We start from the raw sequence: 22773 nt of genomic DNA, 5'->3' as shown, positions 1-22773 counted from the left end.
CAGGCGGACTGCGCAGAGTGGGAAACGCTCCGGAGCAAATCCGTGCTGTTTCTGCACTCTTCTCTACCTCGGAGATTTTTCTAAAGACAAAGATGAGAAAAGAGTTTCTAGGACCTGGACTCGGGGAGGAACAGAGGCCAAAAATGACCTTGTTTTCCTTCTCTTGGCACGTCAATTGCGATCTCCCTTAAGGCAGGGCACTGGAAGGAAAGGCACGGTCTGAAACGGGGACTTGAAATCACTGAGTTCACAAGGTCTCCCGGAGCCTGACGCTGCTGTACGTGTTTGATTCTCCTCGGCCGGGGACCGCGCGGCAGCATCTTGACACCAGCCATCTACTCTGTGCCTGTGAACGAGGCAGGAGGGACGGCCTCACGCACATCCCCGCTCCTCCCCGCGGTCCCACACTGCCTGGAGAGCTGGGGCCGGCAGCCTGTGCTCTGCGGAGAGAAAAACACATTTTTGCTGCAAGGACAAGTTCCGCCGGTAGCCCGGCTCTCAGCCGGCCCCTCCGAGGCACAGATGGAAAGAAGTGGTCCCTAAAGGGCCCTACAGGGCTTGGTGTCTCTGAGCCAGGAGTGCCAGTGAAGTCACAGCTTGGCTGGGCTCCACCCAGAGATCTCGTGGTTTCCTCTGCCTGCCAGGCCTGCCTGGAAGGCTGCAGGGAGGTTCAGGGTTTCTCTTGCTGTCCACACCTGGGCGAGAGCTGAGCGGAAGAGAAGGGGTCCTCAGAGAGACACCTTCCTGACCGGCCCCATTCCAGCTGGATGCCATGTGACTCGGAGGAGCTGGTGGACACTGAACAGGAGCCGCCCAGAGGCTCTGGGGGCTGGAGCCCTCGGCCGCGGCCAGGATAGATCCAAGGCCCTGGGTCAGAGCAGGCAGGGCTCGGCCAGTCCTCTGCCCCAAACGGTGAGTAGCGCAGGTGGCTGGATCAGGGTGGGTCTCTGGGGCCGGCCCAGGCGCTCGGCATTTTCTGGGCTATTTTGCTGGCCAGATGGTGGCAGGGGTGGGGCGTGGGCAACAGCAGATGCTATCAACAGGGAGCTCTCCAGGCTGCAGCCTCCGCCCTCTGACGGGCCGCACCACCTGGTCCGCAGCCAGCCCTGGGCTGAGTCCGGAAGAGGACGATCGCTTGGGTGATGGCTCCCCAACCCCCCTCCCCCGGTGGCTCTGTCTCCTGTCTGCCTTGCTTCCTCCATGATCTAGAGTGTTCCATGCAGGTGCAGACTCTCAAGGGGAGTCATGGGGGCAGCCGGGGATAGGCCCTCTCCTCCCTGCCACACCTGGGTGCTCAGCCTCACGGCTTCTCAGTATTGGCTGTCCGGGCAGGACACAGAGTCGCTCCTGGACCACCCAGGGATGGGGAATGCTGTGCCTCCCTCCTCTTCCGTTCCATCGTCCTTCCCCGCCTCCTCCCCTCCTTCTCCTCCCCCTCCTCCTCCTCCCTCCTGTTCTCTTCCATCCTCCTCCCCTCCTTCTCCTCCCTCTCCTCTTCCTCCTGCTCACCAAGGATGCAACAAACTCCTCTACTCCCCACAGTCCTGTAACCCAACTGTGGCGACCCTTCCTACAGAGCTCTGCCTCCCTCCCGAGCCCCCAGTGGGGCACATGGTCCCACAGGGAGACCTCCTCCAGGGTCACAGCAGAGAGGGGGCAGCAGCAGGGTCTGGCTGAGCTCCGTGACTCTAACCCCATGTCCCCCTGTTCTCCTCCCTGTTTCCTTCTCTGTCCCCCGTCTCTTCCTGCCTCTCCCCTTCCTGCACTCTCCCCTCTCCCTCTATGTCCATCGCTTCCCTGCCATGCTCTCTCCCTGGGGCCCACCCGTGAGGCCCGTGTCCTCCTCAGCCATGCAGGAGGTGAGATAGGAGAGGGACCATGGCCCTTGGTGGGCCACAGGCTGGAGAAACCCCACCTGTTGCTTTGGGGCTGGAGCTTGCTGGTGGATCCTGGAGATAGCTCCGTCCATGGGTGGACGGGACTTGTGCCTGGGAGGGGGTCCACCATCAACAGACTTAAGACCTCCCAAAACTCATCTCTGCCTCCCTCTGGGCCTGAGGGTTGGTGACCCCCCCCCCCAAGCTATCCTGAGTGGGAGAGCATCTGTCCCCCTCCCCACATCTCCCCACCTGCCATGGCAGTGATGCCCTGTCTGCCCCACTCAGGGTGACCTCCTGATGATGCTGGCCCAGGTGGGGCTCCCTCCACCACCACCTCACCTCCCACCCATGGTCTGCCTTCCCGTGGCCTTGGGTGCTAGGATGGAGCACAGGGACAGGAGGAAGAGCCCTATATCTCCAACCAGGCTTGACTCCACCCGCAGGAGATTCAGACTGGACCACGGGCAGGACTCAGCTTCCTGAGGTGCTGGGACTGGGGCCTCCTCTCCACTGAGCCCCCCACCCCCATGCCCACCCCTGAGGCGGGGACAACCTCAGGCTGTCATTTCACCCCAGTCAAACAAAAGACCACAGAGCTGAGGGTGTAAGCAGAGGGAGATGACCAGCACCTCACGGGGCGGCTGGCACCTCTGTGCTCAGCGATAGCCCCGCCCCGGGCCACCTCTCCCCAGCATCCCAGCACCACAGCGTGCCCCTGCATGGCCTCGGGTGCTCCTATCACTGGAGGGAGACAGCAGGGGTTCTGAGCACAACCTTGAGGTGGGAAGAAGCCACTAAGACCAGCTATGGGGGTTTCTGCTTGTACCCCCACCCTCGTCACCCCAACTCCCAGCCCTCCCAGGACACAGGAAGACCAGCCACCACCAAGGTGGGAGGGGCACCTGGTGTCGGCCCCTGACCCCAGCCAGTCTCTGGGGAGAGGCAAGGCCCCATCCCATCTCCCCCAACCCCAAGAGGAGAAGCTGGGGTCACCAAGCACTCAGAGACACATGACGGGCCAGGTAACCACAGGGGCAGCATGGGGCCGGGTATCTGCAGGCATGTCTCCGGCTCTGAGCACCCGGCAGTCTCCTAGAGTCTATTACTTGCTGTATTTCTGGCAAAGCTGTGATGAAGACTCTGATTCCAGCCTAGGTCCCCTGGGATTTGTGCTGCCTCCCAGGACTCAGCACCCCTCCCACAGGACCTGTCCCCCTGAGCCAACTGCCTTGGGAGGGGATGGAGGGAGGCTGGAGACGCCATGGAAGCTCAGGGCCCCTCCCAGCCCCATCATCAGACAGCTCCCTCTTCTCCCCATGGGGAAAGGGCAGGCAACGTTGAGCAGGATGCAGCCTCCTCATGTGCCCCCTACCCCGCAGAGGGCTGGAGTCCTGCTGTAGGACAGCAGGGACATGGCCAGGGGAGAGGGAGTTTTCCTGGGGCCCTGATGTGGCTGTGTGGTGTGACCAAGCTGGAGGGCTAGGGACTGGGAGCCCACTGGCAAACAACCCCTCGTGGATGTCAAGGAAAGGCCTCAAAGAGTTGAGGGCTGCTTTAAGATGATGACGAAAAGCCCCACAGCCACTGTAAGCTGTCCCTCTGTGGTCACACCACTCATTAGACATAGGCGGTGCCTCCTGCTCTGCCTATGACTTTAAAATAAGTCATATTTTATTCTTTGGGAGTCCAAGGCAGGCGGATCACGAGGTCAGGAGTTCGAGACCAGCCTGGCCAATATGATGAAACCCTGTCTCTACTAAAAATGCAATAAATTAGCTGGGCATGGTGATGCACGCCTGTAATCCCAGCTCTTCGGGAGGCTGAGACAGGAGAATCACTTGAACCCGGGAGGCAGAGGTTGCAGTGAGCCGAGATGGTGCCATTGCACTCTAGCCTGGGGCAACAGAGCCAGACTCCATCTCCAAAAAAAAAAAAAAAAAAAAGGCCATTCTGAGGATCAAGGCACCACTAGCAACAGGGAGCCCCATGGGTCTCAGACCTTCTCCCCACATCTCCTGGTCCCTGCCCCCACCTGGCCTACAGGGACCAGCCCCACGGAAGGCTCTTGAGGCCAGGTAACCACGGGGAGGGGAGGAATGCGGACACCTTCCTCCTGAGTGTCTTAGGGAAGAGAAGCTTAGGTCAGGTGGCTGAGGGTGGAAATGAGAGAGGGGTCTCCTCCTGGAGGGTCTCACCATTCCCTTGGTCACCCACCCAACTCTTAGTTATCTCATCTCCCCTGATGTGGGGAGGAGCAGGGGGCATGGATTCCTGAGCCCCAGACTCAACTGTTGTGGTTGCAGGGGCATCAGGAGAGAGAGCGAGCAGAACACACTCCTGCAGCATCCCCTGGCCCCCCGCCCCATGATGGAGCCCAGAGAAGCTGGACAGCATGTGGGGGCTGCCAATGTCGCCCAGGCGGATGTGGCCTTCAACCTCATCATCCTGTCCCTCACCGAGGGGCTCGGCCTCGGTGGGCTGCTGGGGAATGGGGCGGTCCTCTGGCTGCTCAGCTCCAATGTCTACAGAAACCCCTTCGCCATCTACCTCCTGGACGTGGCCTGCGCGGATCTCATCTTCCTTGGCTGCCACATGGTGGCCATCGTCCCCGACTTGCTGCAAGGCCGGCTGGACTTCCCGGGCTTCGTGCAGACCAGCCTGGCAACGCTGCGCTTCTTCTGCTACATCGTGGGCCTGAGTCTCCTGGCGGCCGTCAGCGTGGAGCAGTGCCTGGCTGCCCTCTTCCCGGCCTGGTACTCGTGCCGCCGCCCACGCCACCTGACCACCTGTGTGTGCGCCCTCACCTGGGCCCTCTGCCTGCTGCTGCACCTGCTGCTCAGCGGCGCCTGCACCCAGTTCTTCGGGGAGCCCAGCCGCCACCTGTGCCGGACGCTGTGGCTGGTGGCAGCGGTGCTGCTGGCTCTGCTGTGTTGCACCATGTGTGGGGCCAGCCTTATGCTGCTGCTGCGGGTGGAGCGAGGCCCCCAGCGGCCCCCACCCCGGGGCTTCCCCGGGCTCATCCTCCTCACCGTCCTCCTCTTCCTCTTCTGCGGCCTGCCCTTCGGCATCTACTGGCTGTCCCGGAACCTGCTCTGGTACATCCCCCACTACTTCTACCACTTCAGCTTCCTCATGGCCGCCGTGCACTGCGCGGCCAAGCCCGTCGTCTACTTCTGCCTGGGCAGTGCCCAGGGCCGCAGGCTGCCCCTCCGGCTGGTCCTCCAGCGAGCGCTGGGAGACGAGGCTGAGCTGGGGGCCGTCAGGGAGACCTCCCGCCGGGGCCTGGTGGACATAGCAGCCTGAGCCCTGGGGGCCCCGACCCCAGCTGCAGCCCCCGTGAGGCAAGAGGGTGACTTGGGGAAGGTGGTGGGGTCAGAGGCTGGGGCCAGCCGGACCTGGAGGAGGCCTTGGTGGGTGACCCGGTCATGTGCTGCCAAAGCTGTGGCCCTTGGTCCGGAGCATGAGGCTCCCCTGGGAGGCAGCTGGAAAGGCAAGGTCCCTACATGCCCAGGCAGGCGGGCCGGGTCTCTGGGGAGAAGGCCGAGGAACGTGCATTTTTGGGAAACCTCCCCAACGGTTCACGCACTGGCACTCGAGAGCTGCTGCTGCTACCCATTCCCTGCTCAGCTGCAGTGAGGAGACCCCAGAAAGGAAGGAAGCAAGGCCAGACGCCAGGTGAGGGGCAGGTCCAGGCCTTTCCGCAGGCCACCTCCCCTCCCACTCCAGCTTCCTCAATGCTGCAGGTGCACCCACAGATAACACAACCATCCCCTCAGCTCGCCTTGTGCCCGCTGTGGAAGCTAAATTGACCCTAAAATGGAAGACTGCCCAAAACTTGACCCCCTCCCCCGACGAACTGTATCCAAAGCAGCCAGCAGCCTTTTTGTCCTGGGTCCGTTATGTTGTCATGGGTTTTAAGCGGGAAAATGCGGTGATACCGCAAAGCCACTCATTCTATCAGCATAAGGGTGTGCATTGATCAAAAGCTGTACCCCCAACCCCAGCACAGATGCTGTGAGGAAAAGCAGGGGCCGAGGCTTCCAGAAGGCTGTGGGGCCGTCCTTGATCATCAGCCAGTTGCTCAAGGCCGTGCACCTCAGACCGGGATGATGCAACCCTCACTCGGAGCTTCAGAAAAGCCGGCCCCATGGGTGTCCCTGGATATTAGGAGGGTGCACCCTGGGTGGGTGGAGGGGCTTCTTACAGCCCCACCCAGCAGCCTGCAGCCCTGTCTCCCCACAGGACCCAGGTCTTCAGCAACCAGAAAGCTTCACACCGGCCCCATCCAAGGCAGTTCACCCGCCTCTGTCCTGAGCAAGTCCCGCTCCAGAGGATCCCTCTGAGGAAGGAACCCAGGCTTCACCCCTCAACAGGTTTCCGAGTTTCCGCTGAGTGCCAGGCCTGGCTGCCATCCAGGAGCATGTGCCAGGGGTGCTAGAGCAGGGGCTTTGGAGCCCACAGCCTGGGCTGAGCCCCGCTAGCCGCCCCACTGTGCTGCCAAGGCCATCTCTGAACATCCCTACACCTCTGTTTGCTGGTCTGTAAAATATGAGAACCCAGTGCTTTGAGGCCTGTCCAGCCTCTCGTGAGCCCAAGAGAAATGTCTGTCGATTCTACTGCCACCAACGCCACACATCCAAGTCCACAGTGCAATTCTTAGCCACAGACCAAGGCATCTGAGAGTGTTTTCTTTGATTTCTGACTCCGGCCTCCATGGCTGGTGATGGAAGGACATTCCCTCTGGACCATGACTGAACCAGTCCCTCTTGAGTCTGGGTGTGAGTCGCAGACCCCTGGTCAGCACCCTGGAATCCGGCTGCACCGGGCCCCTCCCAGCCCACACAGTGCGTTCACCTCAGGCTCCCGCACGTGCCCAGCAGGCCTGGGTCCAGGTATCCCTTGAGACTGGGAGCCCCAGGGGCTGGATCCACCTCTCCTAGAGCACCTCCAGCCCCCACTTGGGGACTTAACCTCCTCCCAAATTATCTCCAGCCCAGGATCTGCACAGGGCCCTCTCTCCCCACCTCCAGGACGTGATTAGCAACTTCAGTTCCTCAGCTGGAGAAACAAGAACAGAAAGGGAAGTGGCCTGTCCACAAATTCCTCTTTCAGCCCCAGGACATAAACTTCCCCCAGAACAAGGAAGAACCAGGAGGAAAAGCACAGATTCATCTCACGGACATGACCTCACCGTGGACGTGATCCCGGGGAATCCTTGTAATAATGTAGGAAGGTGCTCCCACCCTGCAGATGAGCCGCCAAGGCTCCGAGGAGCTATGTGGCTGTTCAGGACCACAGGAAAGCTGCAAAGCCAGAAAGTGACTCCCAGCACCACCCTCCCACCCCACACACTCCGCCTCACTGGACCAGGGCTGGCTCAGGTGTCCTCAGCCCCACACTGGCTCCCTCAACCCTGGCCCCATCCCCACGCAGACCCCTTTGCTGCATAAGTGTTCAGAGAGATCGCGGACCCTTAGAATGCTCACTTCTTCCCAGAGAGCCTGCCCTCAGCATCCAGGGGATTGGAGTGGCTCTAGATTCCTCCTTATTAGCCCCTTCCCGAGGAGTCCGGGAAATGTGGCCTCATCTGAGGTCTCCATGGAAACTGAGCCCAGCCCGTCCCCACTCTAGTAGCTGCTGTGGCAGCAGGTATATGGCCTGATGGCCCAGGATGCTGGTGGGGTATCCCCTTGGCCCCAGATGTGCCAGCTTGGCCTCCAGTTCTGTGGTCCTTGAGCCCTCAGGACATTAGGACCATGTGGGCTGGCCTCCAAACTGGAGGCTGAGCTTCCGTCCAGGCTCCCACCTGCCCCTGCACAGCCTGCGCCTCCTCTGACCTCCCCCGCTGCACCTCCTCTTCTGCCCCCAGAGCCACAAGGCCCCACCAGGGACCCCTGGCTGCCCTCGACCCCTAGACCCCACCCTGCAGGACCCTGGGGCCTCACTGCTCAAAGGCCACCTCCACCTGGGTCGCAGGCAAAGCTCCTCGGCCAGTGCCCAGCCCACCCCATCCACCCGCAACCCCGGGCCCCTGCGGGGCTGCCGCGGTCAGCACAGAGTTCCCAAGAACGGGCGGCTACTCCTGGGGGCAGCCAACATTCCAGGGAGCCTGTGTAACCCGCTCCGTCCTCAGGGCCCAGGGAGGCTGTGGGTGAGGACTGTGTGTGTGAGGACAGGAGCGGAGACAGGCCTGCGGCCAGCTTCCCCATCCCCTCCCCAGCGCCCGGGTGCGAGTCTGTAAATCAGCCTGCGCTGCATGGCGTCTTCACGGGGAGAGGCAGGCTCACTCTTCAGCTAGTTCATTAGCTCACACGCTGGAAAAATAAAACCAAACATCACACGTAAAACATGACCACGGCTTTAGTTTTGTTGTTCTCATGAAAGTGCGCAATTCTTCCACAGCCCTGATGCTTTTCCTCTGAAACACACCCCATCCCCCCTGACGGTGCCCGCACAATGCCCAGCTGGAGAGAGGCTGCTCCTGGCAGCTCCCAAGGTCATGGGGTTTCCTGTCCATTCCACCTCCCGCTTCCCCACCACCCCCATGTGTGGCCACTGAAGCGTGTCAGACCTGGTTATTCTAATGAAGGGGTGATTTTCTTTTAGCTATTGGATCTCACTAGCAGCAGAGCCAGTGCGTTCCGAGTCATTACTCTGCCTTGGGTGCTGGGTCACACATGTAACATGCATAATGTCACATGAACTTCCCAAGTAACCCGCGGAAAACTGAGGCTTCGAGAGACTGAGAGGGCCGGCCAGGAGCCACCGCCGGACACAGCAGAGCCCAGTGTTGGCCACCACCGAGGGTCTCTGGTTTCTAAGCTGGGTGCTCCCAGCCCGGAATCCTCTGTCCCCTGGTGGAAGGAGGGAGCAGCAGCCCTGTGAGAGCCCCTAGCTCCAGGCCACGCAAGACTCCGACCTGGGAGGAAGGAGGGAGGGAGGCAGAAGGAGGGCAGCCTCAGGTCCGGTCCACCAGCCTCCACAGCTCCTGGTACTCCCTGTTCCACCCGGATCTTCTTTTCTGTGTTCTGAAGCTTTGGCATCTGGGGCCTTGCAGACCCCAAGAGACGACGGCCCTTCCCAGGGTCAGTCAATTGCTAGAGAGTGACAACACCTTCATGAGTTCACCTTTCAAATGCAGACCCACCCCCAGCCCCTCCTCTATCCAGCTCCCACACTCCCAGCCACTATCCCTGCCCTCATCACCCCAGGGCCAGATTCCAGACCACCAGGGACAGGCTCTAGGACCCAGAGCTCTGAAATTGTTCCAGCTGCCAACCCTAAACCCACTTATATTGGCTGCCTCATCCACTCCTTCCTCCAGAAACTATGAGGATGCTCCCATCCACATTTCCCCTCCCCTTTCCCTCTGCCTCCTGACCAACCCACTACTGCCCTATGTGGCCCCATGGGGTCACCCTCCCCTCCTCCTGGGAGCTATGAGTTAGCAACCATCTCTTCAATGGCCGCGTCTCCTGACCTGGCGGCCTCACCTATCTGAATAGTAATAATAATAATGCCTATATTAAAGCACTCCCGCTGTCGAGCTCCTCTGAAGACAGATGGGGGTGAAGGTGCGCAGGACCCTGCTGGACACTCAGTCCCCACTCTCCATCTGCCCTGGGGGACCTGGAAAATCCTGTGTTCTCCCTTGGGCTGAGTCAGGCCAATGTTGTCCTGAAGGTCAGATAGGATGGTGGTGGCATGGAAACCACGTGAACGGAGACAGGTTCCTGGCGAACCGGCTGAATCCTGCACTGTTCCTGCCTCCTCAGTGGCCCCCAGCCAGCCCCCACATAGATCACCACTGAGTCCCCACAACACATCCGAGATGATAAAATCATTGCCCACACTTTCAGACTAGGACACTGCCCAGGGCCACAGAGCTGCTGTAGGGTGAGCTGCACAGACTCGCCATGCAGCCCCAGCCCGCAGCTCAAACCATCAGACAAGCTCAGGACAGCTGTGTTCAGACAAACCACACCTGGGCGTCTGCACCACCTGGACGAGCAATTTAAGTTTCCGACGTCTTGGTTTCCCCATCTGCAGGCAAGGATGACAAGGTCGCCATCTCAGACGGCGCTGTGGGGGCGCGTGGGAGGCCGGGTGGAGTGGCCGGCACTCACTCAGAGCGCTCTCCTAGAATGGCACCGGCACCACCTGAGGCCCAGTGGAGCAGCACGCACTCACACAGAGTGCTCACCTAAACGGTACCAGTGTGCCACCTGCTTTGCAGCCGTTTCTTGCAGCAACCGGAACAAATAACCACAACCGGATGGCTTCACACAGCAGGACTTTATTCCCTTGGTTACAGAGGACAGAAGTCTGAGATCAAGGTGGCAGCAGGGCCGCGCTCCCTGAGGGCTCCAGGGGAAGGTGCTTCCTCATCTCTTTCAGCTCCTGGTGGCTCTGGCCCTCCTTGGCCTGTGGCTGTGTAACCCCTGCTGGCCTCCAACCTCACGTGGCCTCCCCCTGCTCTCCAGTGTCCCTCCTCTCCTTTCCTGTATAAGGACACTTGTCATTGCATTTAGGGCCCACACAGATACTCCAGGACGAGCTCATCTCAAAATCCTTGTATCTGCCAAGGGCCTTTTCTCCAGGAAGAGCTCGTGCACAGCTTCCAGCGACTGGGACGTGGACACATCTTCTGAGGCCACCGTCGGCCACGACACGATGGGGCGGGCATTGGCTCTGTCCTCCTCGCAACACCGGGAGCAGTTGCTCCCCCCACGGAGGCTCCCTCCACGCATTCCACCCGCACCAGACCCCTCCCAGAGAGAACAAGACAGACCAAAGCCCAGCCTCGGCGGGGCCTACACCCGTGCCCCACAGGGGATACCCAGCCAGGTGAGAAAGTGGAAGCATGGCCTAGACGGTGGGCAAACACGAGAAGGGGCTGTGGGAGGGGTCGGGGTGATGGAGAAACCAGGGTTGGTGGCTGCCTGGGCCTGACCGGGGCTGGCCGAGCTGCACAGGACCGCCTCCCTAAGAGCTTCACCCCAAGCTGCCTCAAATGACTGCCCTTGCCCAGCACTGTTTGAAGTGCCCAACAGAAAGCGACCCCAGAAATTAGGCCATCCCACTCCCAATGGCCCTCAGACAGGGGAAGCCCTCCACGGGCAAAGGGTTGCGGTCGCCGTCGGAGACCTGGGATAGGAGACTCTGCTACCTGGGATAGAAGCCGGGCGCCCTGCCTGGCTCGAGGATGTGTGAGGGATCAAAACTCTTCACCTTGCGCACTGTGGCTGACGCTGAGCTCCTCATCCCGCCCCTGATGGCGAGGCAGCCAGGAGGGACCCAGGCAGCCGGTCTCCCTCTGTGCGTCCCTCTGGGTCCCTGGTGACTGCAGGTGACCGGAGCTACCAACTAAGTTAATAGAGATGCTCCAAGTTTCACCCAAACAGGAGGCAGGTAAGCAAGGCTTGGAGGCTCTAGTTGAAACAGGCCTGGACGGTGACCTCGAGGAGGAGGTGGAGCCACGCCGGGAGAGGTCCCAGAGAGCAGCGAGGACCGGCATCTGGGGTGGAGGCAGCAGGCAGGGTGGCAGGAGGTGCCCCTGGGCCACACGAGCTGTGCCGTGCATTTCAAAGCCACGTGCAACAATGCCGGGAGCTGGGTAGCCGGCAGGCCCCCGCCCAGAGCTGCACAGGCTGCTGGTTTGTGTTGCAGAAGTGATTTCTGAAGCCAAGTCCATTTGAGAAACATGAAGAGAAACAGCATCTTTACGACCGAATTTCTGGCTCGAGCTGACACACTCTGCACCCCACCCAGGAGCTGCGGAATGCAGTCTGTGGAAGGAAAAAGTCTCTTATCAAGAACATCTTACTGTCCAGTGTTCTGCAGAGCAAAATGCGGAAAACAATCCGTCAACGGCTGGGAGCCCAGGCTCTGAGGCAAACAGATGGACAGTGAGGGGGTCTCCTTAGGAAGGGGTGGGGGCCGCCCCTGCAGACCACCCACAGACGCAGTGGTCGGCTGACACATTAGGAGAGCCAGTCCCAAGCCTGGGAACCCAGGCTTCCAGCTGTCCATAAACGGTCAGTCCAGTGAGAGGGGGAAACCAAGGCACAGAGAGGTTGGGTTATTCTCTCAAGGCCACACAGCCAGGCCCCTGTCCACAGTTCTAGGCCCCCTGTGCCCACAGCCAACCAAAGACTAGCAGGAGCAGCCCAACATCAGTGGAGTACCCGGAAGGTGGCCCAGCCTCACTGGGCACAGAGGGTCTCCATTCTCCTTCTCCCTCCCCTCCATGCACCAGGTGAGGTGGGAGCAGGTGGAAAGCACTGACCTGGTGCCTTCAGTTCCCCTGCCAGAGGCGCTGAGGAGGAAGGAAAGGCCTGCCCACACTGACAACTTTTTGTTTTAGCTCATTCCTGCAATTTCTGTGAACAGTGCCACACCCTGTCACTTCTAGGGAACTGGCCGGGTGCCCTCCGTCCAGCCAGCTGGGTCCCAGAGGACATGAAAGGATTTAGGGACCGGGAGGAGCCTCCAGGCAATGAGCGCTGGTCTGAGCACAGAAGGGCCTGAGAGAGCTGGGGGCAGCCTCGTCACAGGTGAGAAGGCTCCGCCTGCCCCCACTGCACCCCCCAGGTGAGGCACTGGCACCCTCCCCTGCCCTCCACAGTGGCCCCTGCTCTCAGCCTGGCTCCCCGGTGGATGGGGCTGGCTGGGATGTTTGGATTTCCTTTGGGAAGGGAAGGCAGGGCGGGATGGGGGTGGGAATTCCGGCTAAATTGAAATGTGTGGACACCAGAGCTCAAGGGCGTCGCTGGAGCGGGCCGGGCAGGTGAACCTGTTCTGATAACAATGAAGATGCCCCCTCCTGCCGCCGTGCCACTCCTCTCTGTAACTCTCTCTCCAGGAATAGAGCCTAACCTCACCCCAGCACGGGGGCCTGAGCGCCGGCCTCACCCCCAGCTTCAGACTCTGAGCCAGAGCCAGAGCACAGCCAGGAGAGTCTGGTTTCCTCCTTGAGGAAATTGAGGCTCAGAGAGGGGAGGTGTGTTTCCACCCCACCTCCCCACCCCCAGTCACCACAGTCACCACCACAAGCCAGGGCCCGGCCGAGGTCTCCACTCCCCCTGGTTGGGCTCGGAGGACAGGCCACCATCACCATGTGCCCGGCCACGGCAAGGCACAGGAGCCAAGGCCCGAGCCGCACTCCCCACCCCCTGACTAGGGGCAATGACAAGCACAAAGAAGGTGCCGGGGGATGCTCGGGCATGAGGCAGGGGGCTCACAGGTGTCGGAGGAAGCTGCAGGGGGTTGCAGGCCCCTGAGAAGGAGCAAAACCTTGAAGTAGGGTGGGACCTGGGTCAGGGGAGAGGTATTCAGGGCTGTCTGGGCAGGGGACACAGCCCAGGCAAAGATGTGACAGGGAGGGCTCCAGGTGTGTGTTGGCGGCTTGATGGCTCTCTCTCTGTCTGTCTCTCTCTCACACACACACAGTCTGTCTCATCTCTGTTTCTCTGTGTCTATCTCTGTCTCTATCTCTCTGTCTCTGTCTCTCTGTCTCTGTCTCTCAATGTCTGTCTACATCTCTCTGTCTCTCCCTGTCTCTCTGTCTCTCTCTATCTCTCTTCTCTCTCCCGTGTCTCTCACCGCTGACGCCGCCACTGCTCAGCCTGGTCCTGATGCATCTCCCAGGACTAAGAACACGACCCATGTGGATCCTGGGGGAGGAGGGATGGCAGGAAAGGGAAGGGCTGCTCTGAGACCCTCTGCCTTTCAGTGCAGCTTCCGGTGGCCAATCTCTCTCGCACTCTGAGAACATCCTCGGGACTCTCAGCCTCGCTCCTTGCAAGTGGCCACTTGTATCTGCCCCTCCCCTTGTGTTAGCGGCTCCTGGAGAGGCCCCCTGGCCCTGCCACCATCACCAAAGCCCCTCTCTTGGCTTGAGGCTTCAGAGCAGCCTCCTGAGTGCACCGCTGGCAGCATGAGCCCCGGGATTCAGCTTCTGCTTAGGCTGGGAGTGCACAGGGAAGGCTGGGGGCTCCCTCCAGCTCCTCACACCGCATCTTCCCTCCTCCCTTCTCCTCAGACCACCTGCAGCCTCTGCCTTTGGGCACCTCCCTGGACACCTCCAGAGACCCTCCGGGGAGGGGACTTCGCCAGCAGGCTGGTCTAGGCTCACCAGGTGGGAGCCCCATGAGGGTCCACCGTGGAGAAGCTCCCACCTCTGGGGGAAGAGGAAGGCGCCACACGTGGGTTCCCCATGCACGTTCCCTCTGTCTGCAGACCCTCGTCTGGCACACGGTGGAGGGTGCAGCGTCACCCTCACCACATCCATGAGGGACATGGACATCTTTTCAGCAAGTTAGTCCACCCTGCCAGGAGCCCAGGGCCTGCCCTCAGGTATGGGGAGGCATTAGGCACGCCTGACCTGAGGTGCAGAGGGCTGAGACCCGGCTGAGTTCCCGCCGCTGGGAAGGGTGGTCCAGCGGCTGCACCCAGAGGGCACCTGCAGGGCCATGGATGCCACTCCCTGTGCCCCCAGCGGGGGCACAAAAGACGCCTGAGGACCATGTCTGTCTCCATCTTGCAGGTCCCTCGCCAGCACCCTCTGAGCCGGCCAGGATGTTTGGGCTGTTCGGCCTCTGGAGAACCTTCGACAGTGTGGTCTTCTACCTGACGCTGATCGTGGGCCTCGGGGGACCGGTAGGTAACGGGCTGGTGCTCTGGAACCTCGGCTTCCACATCAAGAAGGGCACCTTCTCCATCTACCTGCTGCACCTGGCCGCCGCCGACTTCCTGTTCCTCTCCTGCCCTGTGGGCTTCTCCGTGGCTCAGGCTGCCCTGGGCGCCCAGGACACACTCTACTTCGTGCTCACCTTCCTGTGGTTCGCGGTGGGGCTCTGGCTGCTGGCGGCCTTCAGCGTGGAGCGCTGCCTCTCCGACCTCTTCCCCGCCTGCTACCAGGGCTGCCGGCCCAGACACGCCTCGGCCGTCCTCTGCGCCCTGGTGTGGACCCCGACCCTGCCGGCCCTGCCGCTGCCCGCCAACGCCTGCGGCCTGCTGCGCAACAGCGCGTGCCCCCTGGTCTGCCTGCGCTACCACGTGGCCAGCGTCACCTGGTTCCTGGTGCTGGCCCGCGTCGCCTGGACGGCTGGCGTGGTCCTCTTTGTCTGGGTGACCTGCTGCTCCACGCGCCCGCGGCCCAGGCTCTACGGCATCGTCCTGGGCGCGCTGCTCCTGCTCTTCTTCTGTGGCCTGCCCTCGGTCTTCTACTGGAGGCTGCAGCCCCTGCTGAACTTCCTGCTGCCCATGTTTTCCCCGCTGGCCACGCTGCTGGCCTGCGTCAACAGCAGCTCCAAGCCCCTCATCTACTCGGGGTTGGGCCGACAGCCCGGGAAGCGGGAGCCGCTGAGGTCGGTACTGCGGAGGGCCCTGGGGGAGGGCGCCGAGCTGGGTGCCAGGGGACAGTCCCTGCCCATGGGCCTCCTATAAGTGGGCTTGCCCCGCCCACAGGGCCTGCCAGGAGGTGCCCACCCCCACCGACCCTCGCCCACCCCACACCCAGATGCTTCCAGGACCAGGAGGAGCCCCGCCCACCACCTAGCTCTTACCCTGAGCACCCAAGGGCTGGACACAGCTGGAGAGACTTGGCCCTGACCACCCCCCAGCCAGGCCTGCTGAGGATGAGGGAGGCAGAAAATGGAGCTGGAGAGAGGTCAGGCAAGGAGAGAGAAAGGAGAAGCCTCCTGAATAGGGGTGAGGACAGGGGCCCCCAGGCCCAGCCCAGATCCCCTTACCCGGCCCCTCCCCACCCTGCTGCACCTGAGTCACAGGGGAGAAAACTGCAAAATAAAACAGAGCCAGCCACCAGCCCACAGTGGCCGGATTGGAACCCAGGCTTCCGGACCCCTGGGCTAGGTGGGCGCCGTCCATGCCACCTGCTGGCTGAGGCTCTGATTCGCCCCCTACAGAGTTGAGGTGGAACTACTCCTTACTCCCCGCCCTGCTCAGCCATCATTGTCCTGCCCACCCCGCGGGGACCACACCCAGGGCTCTGTCCCCCTCTCTGAGGCCCAGGACTGGCAGGTGCCTGATGTCACCAGCAGAGGCCACCAGGTGGTGCTGCTTCTGCACAGAACAGACCCAGCCCCGTGGGCCGGCGGATGCAGGAGCCTCCATCCCCTCGGTCCCCTCCCATCCCCTCCCACACTGGTCCCCACCCGGCCTCTCCTGCGTCCCCAGGGCCATCCGCTCTCTGCGGGTTGCTCCCGTCTCCCACCTCTGCTCTCACCCTCCCTCCTCAGCCCTGGATCATCTGGAGCTTTTGCCCCAAGGGTTTGCTTTGGAGAGAGAGAGAGAGAGACAGAGAGAGAGAGAGAGAGAGAGAGACAGAGAGAGAGAGAGAGAGAGAAGAGAAAAGAAGGAAAGAAGGAAGGAAGGAAAAAGAAAGAAAGAAGAAAGAGAGAAAGAAAGAAAGAAAAGAGAAGAGAGAAGGGGAGGGGAGGGGAGGAGGGAGGGAGGGAGGAAGGAAGGAAGGAAGGGGATCCAAGTTTCCAAAGTGCAAACCATTTGATGTGTTTTCTGACCATGAAATAAAATACTTTCTGGTCATTTTTAAAACATTCAAGCCCTACGGAAAATACTAAAAAGAGAAATCGCCAAAATTTTTTTCCACCCAAATGGGGACATTTTTGATGAAAAGCACTCCAGTTATGTATTTTTTTAAATAAAGACCTGCAGAAATTTTCTTTTTTGCCCAAATGAAGGCATTCAGTGGGTGCTCTTGGTGCCAGGTGGGACATTCTGCAGCTGCCTTTGCATAAAGTTGTTCTTTTTCCACTAGAAAAGTAATACGTTGCTCGTTTATGGAAACTTTGAAGAAGGTTAACAACTGGAAAGAAGAAAAGCTTACATGTAGTCCCCCAACCCAGAGGCACGCACCTTTGCTGGTTTTTCTTCCTTCCCCGGGATGAATGTGTTCTGGCCACGCCAAGTCCCGCGCCCGCCTGCCCGCTGCCAGTTCTCCCTAGAGCGTGCTCTCAGGACTGGAAGCTCAGCAGGGAGTGTGGGTGCTGTTTGTTGGTCTAAAGCCATCTAGAGGGCTCGGGGGGAGGGGACTGTGGGCACTGTTGGTCTGAAGGCCATCTGGGGGGCTCAGGAGGATGGGAGTGTGGGCACTGTTGGTCTGAAGGCCATCTGGGGGGCTCAGGAGGATGGGAGTGTGGGCACTGTTGGTCTGAAGGCCATCTGGGGGGCTCAGGAGGATGGGAGTGTGGGCACTGTTGGTCTGAAGGCCATCTGGGGGGCTCAGGAGGATGGGAGTGTGGGCACTGTTGGTCTGAAGGCCATCTGGGGTGCTCAGGAGGATGGGAGTGTGGGCACTGTTGGTCTGAAGGCCATCTGGGGGGCTCAGAGGGACGGGAGTGTGAGCACTGTTGGTCTGAAGGCCATCTGGGGGGCTCAGGGGGACGGGAAAGCCTGAGCCCTGGTGGCAGGGGGAGGCTTAGGCTTTGAGGGCAGGGTGGGAAGGGTTGTTCATTCTTGTGACACTTCACACAAGACCCCAGGAGCCGTGTGGCCTCCTTCCTGAAAGACCTGGAAATGGGATAAGGGTGGGGACAGTTTCAGAGGTGAAACCTACAGGATCTGTCCCATCCTCCCAGCCCAGGAAATAGCTGCAGGGCCCCCTATGGGGCCATCCATCTGTGTGCAGCAGGACAGGAAGGCGGCTGGCTGCTGATGGTGTCTGGGGCGCATGACAAACAGCCCAGTCTAGACAGAGGGAGAGCGAGGGGCCTCTGCCCCGGCACCCACTGCTGAGCCCAAAGACAACCAGGTCGAATTCTGTACCTGGAGAAGCTACAGCCACATGGAAGGACAAGGTTGCCCTGGGCTGGTCTGGGTCCAGGCAGCCGCAAAAGCTGGACTACAGCCCAGATGGAGCTTTGCTCCGGTCCTGCCCGCTCTTCTCGGGCTGAGTGACCTCCAGCGTGTCACCTGACTGCTCTGAGCCCAGGTCTGTGAGAGACATCAGGGCAAGGTCTCCTTGCCCGGATGGCAGGGATCCAGGCCTCCACAGAGGGCGGCCCGCCCAAACCTTCAAGGCCAGATGAATCGCCTGGCCCGCCTCTGCAGACCTCCAGGTGTGTCCTGCCTGCCCTGACCTTGGCACACCCACCTCGCTGCCTTCTGGTGTCCCTGCCCCTATCACTGTCTTGCCCAACCTTCAGGGGCCTGTCCTTGTGACTGTCTGTCCTGCTCTGTGATGCCCAGGGCTTCCTGGCAGCAGAAGCTGAATTCTCAGCTCCTCTAGTGTGCACCTGCCCTGTCAGCACCCACGGTGACCACTGTGCCCAAGCAGCCCCCACCCCTAGCCAGCATAGTCCAATGTGCCATGTGCTTCCCATCCCTGCTTATTCGCTCCTGTGTTTGCCTCTTTAGTGTCTGTGTCTCCCTAGAAGGTGAGCTCCATGAGGGCACAGAGCCAGCAGCTGACTTGCTGCTGTCTCCCTGGGACTGGCAGGTAAAGCGGCTTGATGAGTTGTTGTCAAATGGATGGACAAGTGGATGGATGGCTAAGTGGATGGATGGATGGATGGATGGATGGATGGATGGATGGATGGATGGATAAGTGGATGGATGGATGGATGGATGGATGGATGGATGGGTGGTTGGATGGATGGATGGATGGATGGGTGGGTGGGAGGGTGGGTGGATGGGTGGATGGGTGGGTGGATGGGTGGATGGGTGGATGGATGGATGGATGGATAAGTGGATGGATGGATGGATGGATGGATGGATGGATGGATGGATGGATGGGTGGTTGGATGGATGGATGGATGGGTGGGTGGGAGGGTGGGTGGATGGGTGGATGGGTGGGTGGATGGGTGGATGGGTGGATGGATGGATGGATGGATGGATGGATGGACCATTGAAAGAGATGTGGTCAAATGAATAAATGATGTGGCTAAGACAGAGTGCAGCTAACTGGAATCAGACCAGGCTGGTCCTGGATTCTGGAAGCTTCCTCTCCACTCTTGTCCTGACCACTGACCTGAAAACTGAGCAGATCATCAGAGGAGGGGCCCAGGTTTTCTCACAGCAGAGTCCAGTACTCCAGGCCCTCTCCCTCCCCTTTGGGTTCACAAACATCACTAAGTTAGCTCCATGCTGGGCACCGGGCCTAGGGCTCAAGATGTGGACCCACCATGCTATGACCCCTGTCCCCAGAGAGCTTGACGTCTGGAGAAGACACAGACACAAACACAATTCAAAGACAGTGTGCTGAGGGTGCACGTGGTGTACAGAAACCCTGGGGAGCCGCCATTTGTCCCAGCTCGCCCTCAGCGCTCCCAGTTCATGGCTGTGGCCCAGTGGCCTTAGTGTCCCCTTTATTGGCGAGGGCCCAGTTGGACGTCAAATCATCCCGTGGTCCTAATGTTAGAGGAGCAGGAGGGTCACATGTCCCCACTCGGAACGCAGGGGAGGCTTCCTGGAAGTGTGTTGTCTGCGACTTCCAAGGGCAGTGTGGGTGCAGAAGAAAGAGTGACCGTTCTCTAGCACAGTCAGGTCAGTCTAGGAACCTTGAAGGGAAGGCAGACCCTCCCAGGGAAACGGAGCCAAGGCAGGGTAAGGTACGGAGGCGCAACCCGGGCACCGTGAAGAAGGAACCCCGATGCTAGAGCCCGGTAAGGAAGCTGAGGTGGCCAAAGACACCGAGGGGAGACGAGAAAGGGCTGTGACGAGGGGCGTGGCTTTAAAGGGCTGTGACGAGGGGCGTGGCTTTTCCTCGGTTGCTCTGTGGGGGATTGCAAATGGATTGTAAGCAGGAGAGGGATAATATCAGACGTATATGAAAGAAATAAAACTAACAACTGAGAGGGGGTCAGCGGGGGTGGGGGTCCAGGCTGAGCAGGGGACACTCAGGAAGCTGCTGCAGCAGCAGCAATGCAGGGAAGAGGGAAGAGCTGGTGCAGCCTCCAAAGAGGACAATGGCAGGAAGGCTGCAGGCGAGGATCTGAGGGCTGGGGGGAGACGTAGCGTAGAATTTGCAGTGGAACAAGGTCCGATCAGGAAAGGAAGAAGTCGGGAGCCTTCACAGAGGGGAAGGGTAGGAAAATAAAACACAGGCACCTGCCAAGAAGAACAGAAAGATCAGGATCCTGAGAGGGGGCTGTGGATCCTGAGATGGGGCTGTGGACCCTGGGAGGGGGCTGTTGATCCTGAGAGGGGGCTGTCGATCCTGAGAGGGGGCTGTGGATCCTGGGAGGGGGTTGTTGATCCTGAGAGGGGGCTATTGGCAGCTGACCCTGGGATGGGAATAGGGGTGTATCAAGCATGGAAAAAAGACACCCAGGGGCCAATGGGTAAACTCCCAGGTTTGCATTTCCTGTGTTCATCTCAGATTAAATGTAGGTGGTGAGAGATGATGATCAAAGTTCATTTTGTCTGTTTCTTTCCCATGCATATCCAGTTGTTCTGGTAAAACCCCTTTTCCCATTGGATTGCATTGGCATCTGTATTGTAAATCAACTGATTGTGTAGGGTGGGCCGACTTCTGGACTCTATTCTGTTGACTGCTCTATTTCACTGTCCTTCTATCAACATCGCACTGTCTTCATTACTGCAGCTTTACATTAAGTTATGAAATCAAGTGGTGTTACTCCTACACTTTTATATTTCTTCTTCAAGATTTACATTTCTATATAAATTTCAGAATCAGCTTGACAGTTTGTGCAAATGTCTACTGATTTTGACTGGGATAGCATTGACTCTATTCAGTTACTCTGGATCAACTTATGGAGAACGGACATCTTGGCAACATTGAGTTTACCAATTTATGAACATGGTTTTTCTCTGTTTATTGTGGTCTTCTTCCATTTCTGTCTCTGTAGTTTTCATTGTAGGTGTGTTATACATTTCAGGTAAAATGTATTGCTAGTTATTTAAGGTTTCTCAATGCTATGTAAAAATAATCTTTTATTTGCTTTTTCCAATATTCATTGATAGTTTGTATATTGTTTGTATATTGATAGTTTGTATTATTTTTGTATATTGACTTTGATTTTTTTATATTTATATAACAGCTATCCTGTGAACTTGCTGAATTCACTTATTCTAATAGTCTTTTTGAAAACTGCTTAGGAGTTTCTATGTATACAATCAAATCATTTGCATTACATTATTATTATAAATAATGAATAATGAATAATTATTGTAAATAATAATTAAAATGATGCATGATTAGTAGTGATAAATATAAGAATTAGGAAAATTTTAATAATTATAATTAACACATGATTAATAGTTATTATAAATAATAATAATTAGAAATAATTTTACTAATTCCTTTCTGGTCTTTGCACTTTTTGTTCTTTGTTTTATATCACTCATTAAGACCTCCCATACAATGTTAATAGAAATAGTAAAAGTGGACATCCTCACCTCATTCCCAACCTTTCAGGAAAGTGCTCAATGTTTTGCCATTAAACATGTTAGCTGCAGGCTTTTTGTATGTGCGCCTCATCATAGTGATATGATTCCCATCTATTCCCAATTTTCTGACTTCTTTTAATCACACATAGGTATTGAATTCCATCAACTTTTTGTTCCTTCATTTATTAATGCAACCATACAGTTTGTCTTTGTTAGTCTGTTAATGGGAGGAATTGCACTGATTTATTTTCAAATGTTAACTTTGTATTCCTTGGATAGTCCCTGTCACGCATGTCCATGTGAAGAGACCACCAAACAGGCTTTGTGTGAGCAATAAAGCTTTTCAATCACCTGGGTGCAGGTGGACTGAGTCTGAAAAAGGAGTCAGCAAAGGGAGATAGGAGTGGGGCAGTTTTATAGGATTTGAGTAGGTAGTGGAAAATTACAGTTAAAGAGGGTTTTCTCTTGCGGGCAGGGGCAGGGGTCACAAGGTGCTTGGTGGGGAGATCATGAGACTCGTTGTCCAGGGGAGGAATGTCACAAGGTCGATTGATTAGTTGGGGTGGGGTAGGAACAAATCACCATGGTGGAATGTCATCAATTGAGGCAGGAACTGGCTATTTTCACTTCTTTTGTGGATCTTCACTTGCTTCAGGCCATCTGGATGTATACGTGCAGGTCACAGGGGATATGATAGCTTAGCTTGGGCTCAGAGGCCTGACAATCCCCACTTGGCCATGACATATTATCCTTTTTATATATTGGTGGATTTGATTTATGAATATTTTGAAATGGGTATTTGCATTTGTGTTCATGAGAGAGGTTGGTGTCTCATTTATTTTCTAGTGATGTCCTTTTCAGGTTTGGGCATCAATTATTTCCTCTTGCTCAACTCTGTGTAAGAGTTTGGATAAAACCAATATTATTTCACCAATGAAGCCAATTGGGTTTTTGTGAACAGGTTCTAAAACACAATTTCAATTTCTTTAACAAATATAGGGCTATTCAGATTCTCTTTTTCTTCTTGTGTCAGTTTTCTTTTTCAAGGAATTTGTCTACTTCATTTTATCTGAGTTTGAATTTGTTAGCATAAACTTGTATACCATATCCCCTTATTAATCTTTTATTGTCTATCAAATTCACATATCTCTTTTTTATTTTTACTATGGGTACTTTGCATTTTCTCCTGAAAATTCTCATTAGGGCTTTATCAATTTTAGTAATCTTTTCATAGAACCAACTTTTATTGATTTTTCCTATAGTGTTCCTCTGTTTTCTATTTAATTTCTGTTTATCTGTATTTATTATATCTTTCCGTCTAAATCATGAAAGTTAAATTTGTTCTTTTTTTCTAGCTTTTTGAGTTAAGCAGCTTAGATAATTTTTTAAAATCTTTTCTTGTAGGCTGCATAATGCTCCCTACCAAGATGTTCACCCACTTGTAATATAGAAACACTCCATATGAGAGCATAGATTACCAGAATAGGCATTTTTTCATGAT

General features: G+C 57.3%; 3 protein-coding genes across 3 annotated transcripts; 2 read left to right on the top strand and 1 right to left on the bottom strand.

Moving 5' to 3' along the window:
- The first annotated feature begins 226 nt into the window (after window positions 1–226).
- MRGPRE (MAS related GPR family member E) lies at window positions 227–8227 on the top strand. The gene is made up of 2 exons (XM_003816036.5): window positions 227–912; window positions 4184–8227. Exon 2 carries the CDS (start codon window positions 4245–4247, stop codon window positions 5181–5183), a length of 939 nt encoding a protein of 312 aa, XP_003816084.4. The 5' UTR covers window positions 227–912; window positions 4184–4244; the 3' UTR covers window positions 5184–8227.
- Window positions 8228–11097: 2870 nt separating this feature from the next.
- On the bottom strand, window positions 11098–11574 carry LOC103785641 (putative uncharacterized protein MRGPRG-AS1). The gene has a single exon (XM_055095138.1). The coding sequence runs from the start codon at window positions 11572–11574 to the stop codon at window positions 11098–11100; it is 477 nt and encodes a 158-aa protein (XP_054951113.1).
- A 2885-nt stretch (window positions 11575–14459) lies between these two features.
- Window positions 14460–16224, top strand: MRGPRG (MAS related GPR family member G). The gene has a single exon (XM_003816037.4). It carries the CDS (start codon window positions 14460–14462, stop codon window positions 15327–15329), a length of 870 nt encoding a protein of 289 aa, XP_003816085.2. The 3' UTR covers window positions 15330–16224.
- Window positions 16225–22773: the final 6549 nt, after the last annotated feature.

Source organism: Pan paniscus, chromosome 9 (assembly GCF_029289425.2).
Source record: "Pan paniscus chromosome 9, NHGRI_mPanPan1-v2.0_pri, whole genome shotgun sequence".
Classification (NCBI taxonomy): domain Eukaryota; kingdom Metazoa; phylum Chordata; class Mammalia; order Primates; family Hominidae; genus Pan; species Pan paniscus.
This window is presented reverse-complemented; position numbering and strand designations above follow the sequence as displayed.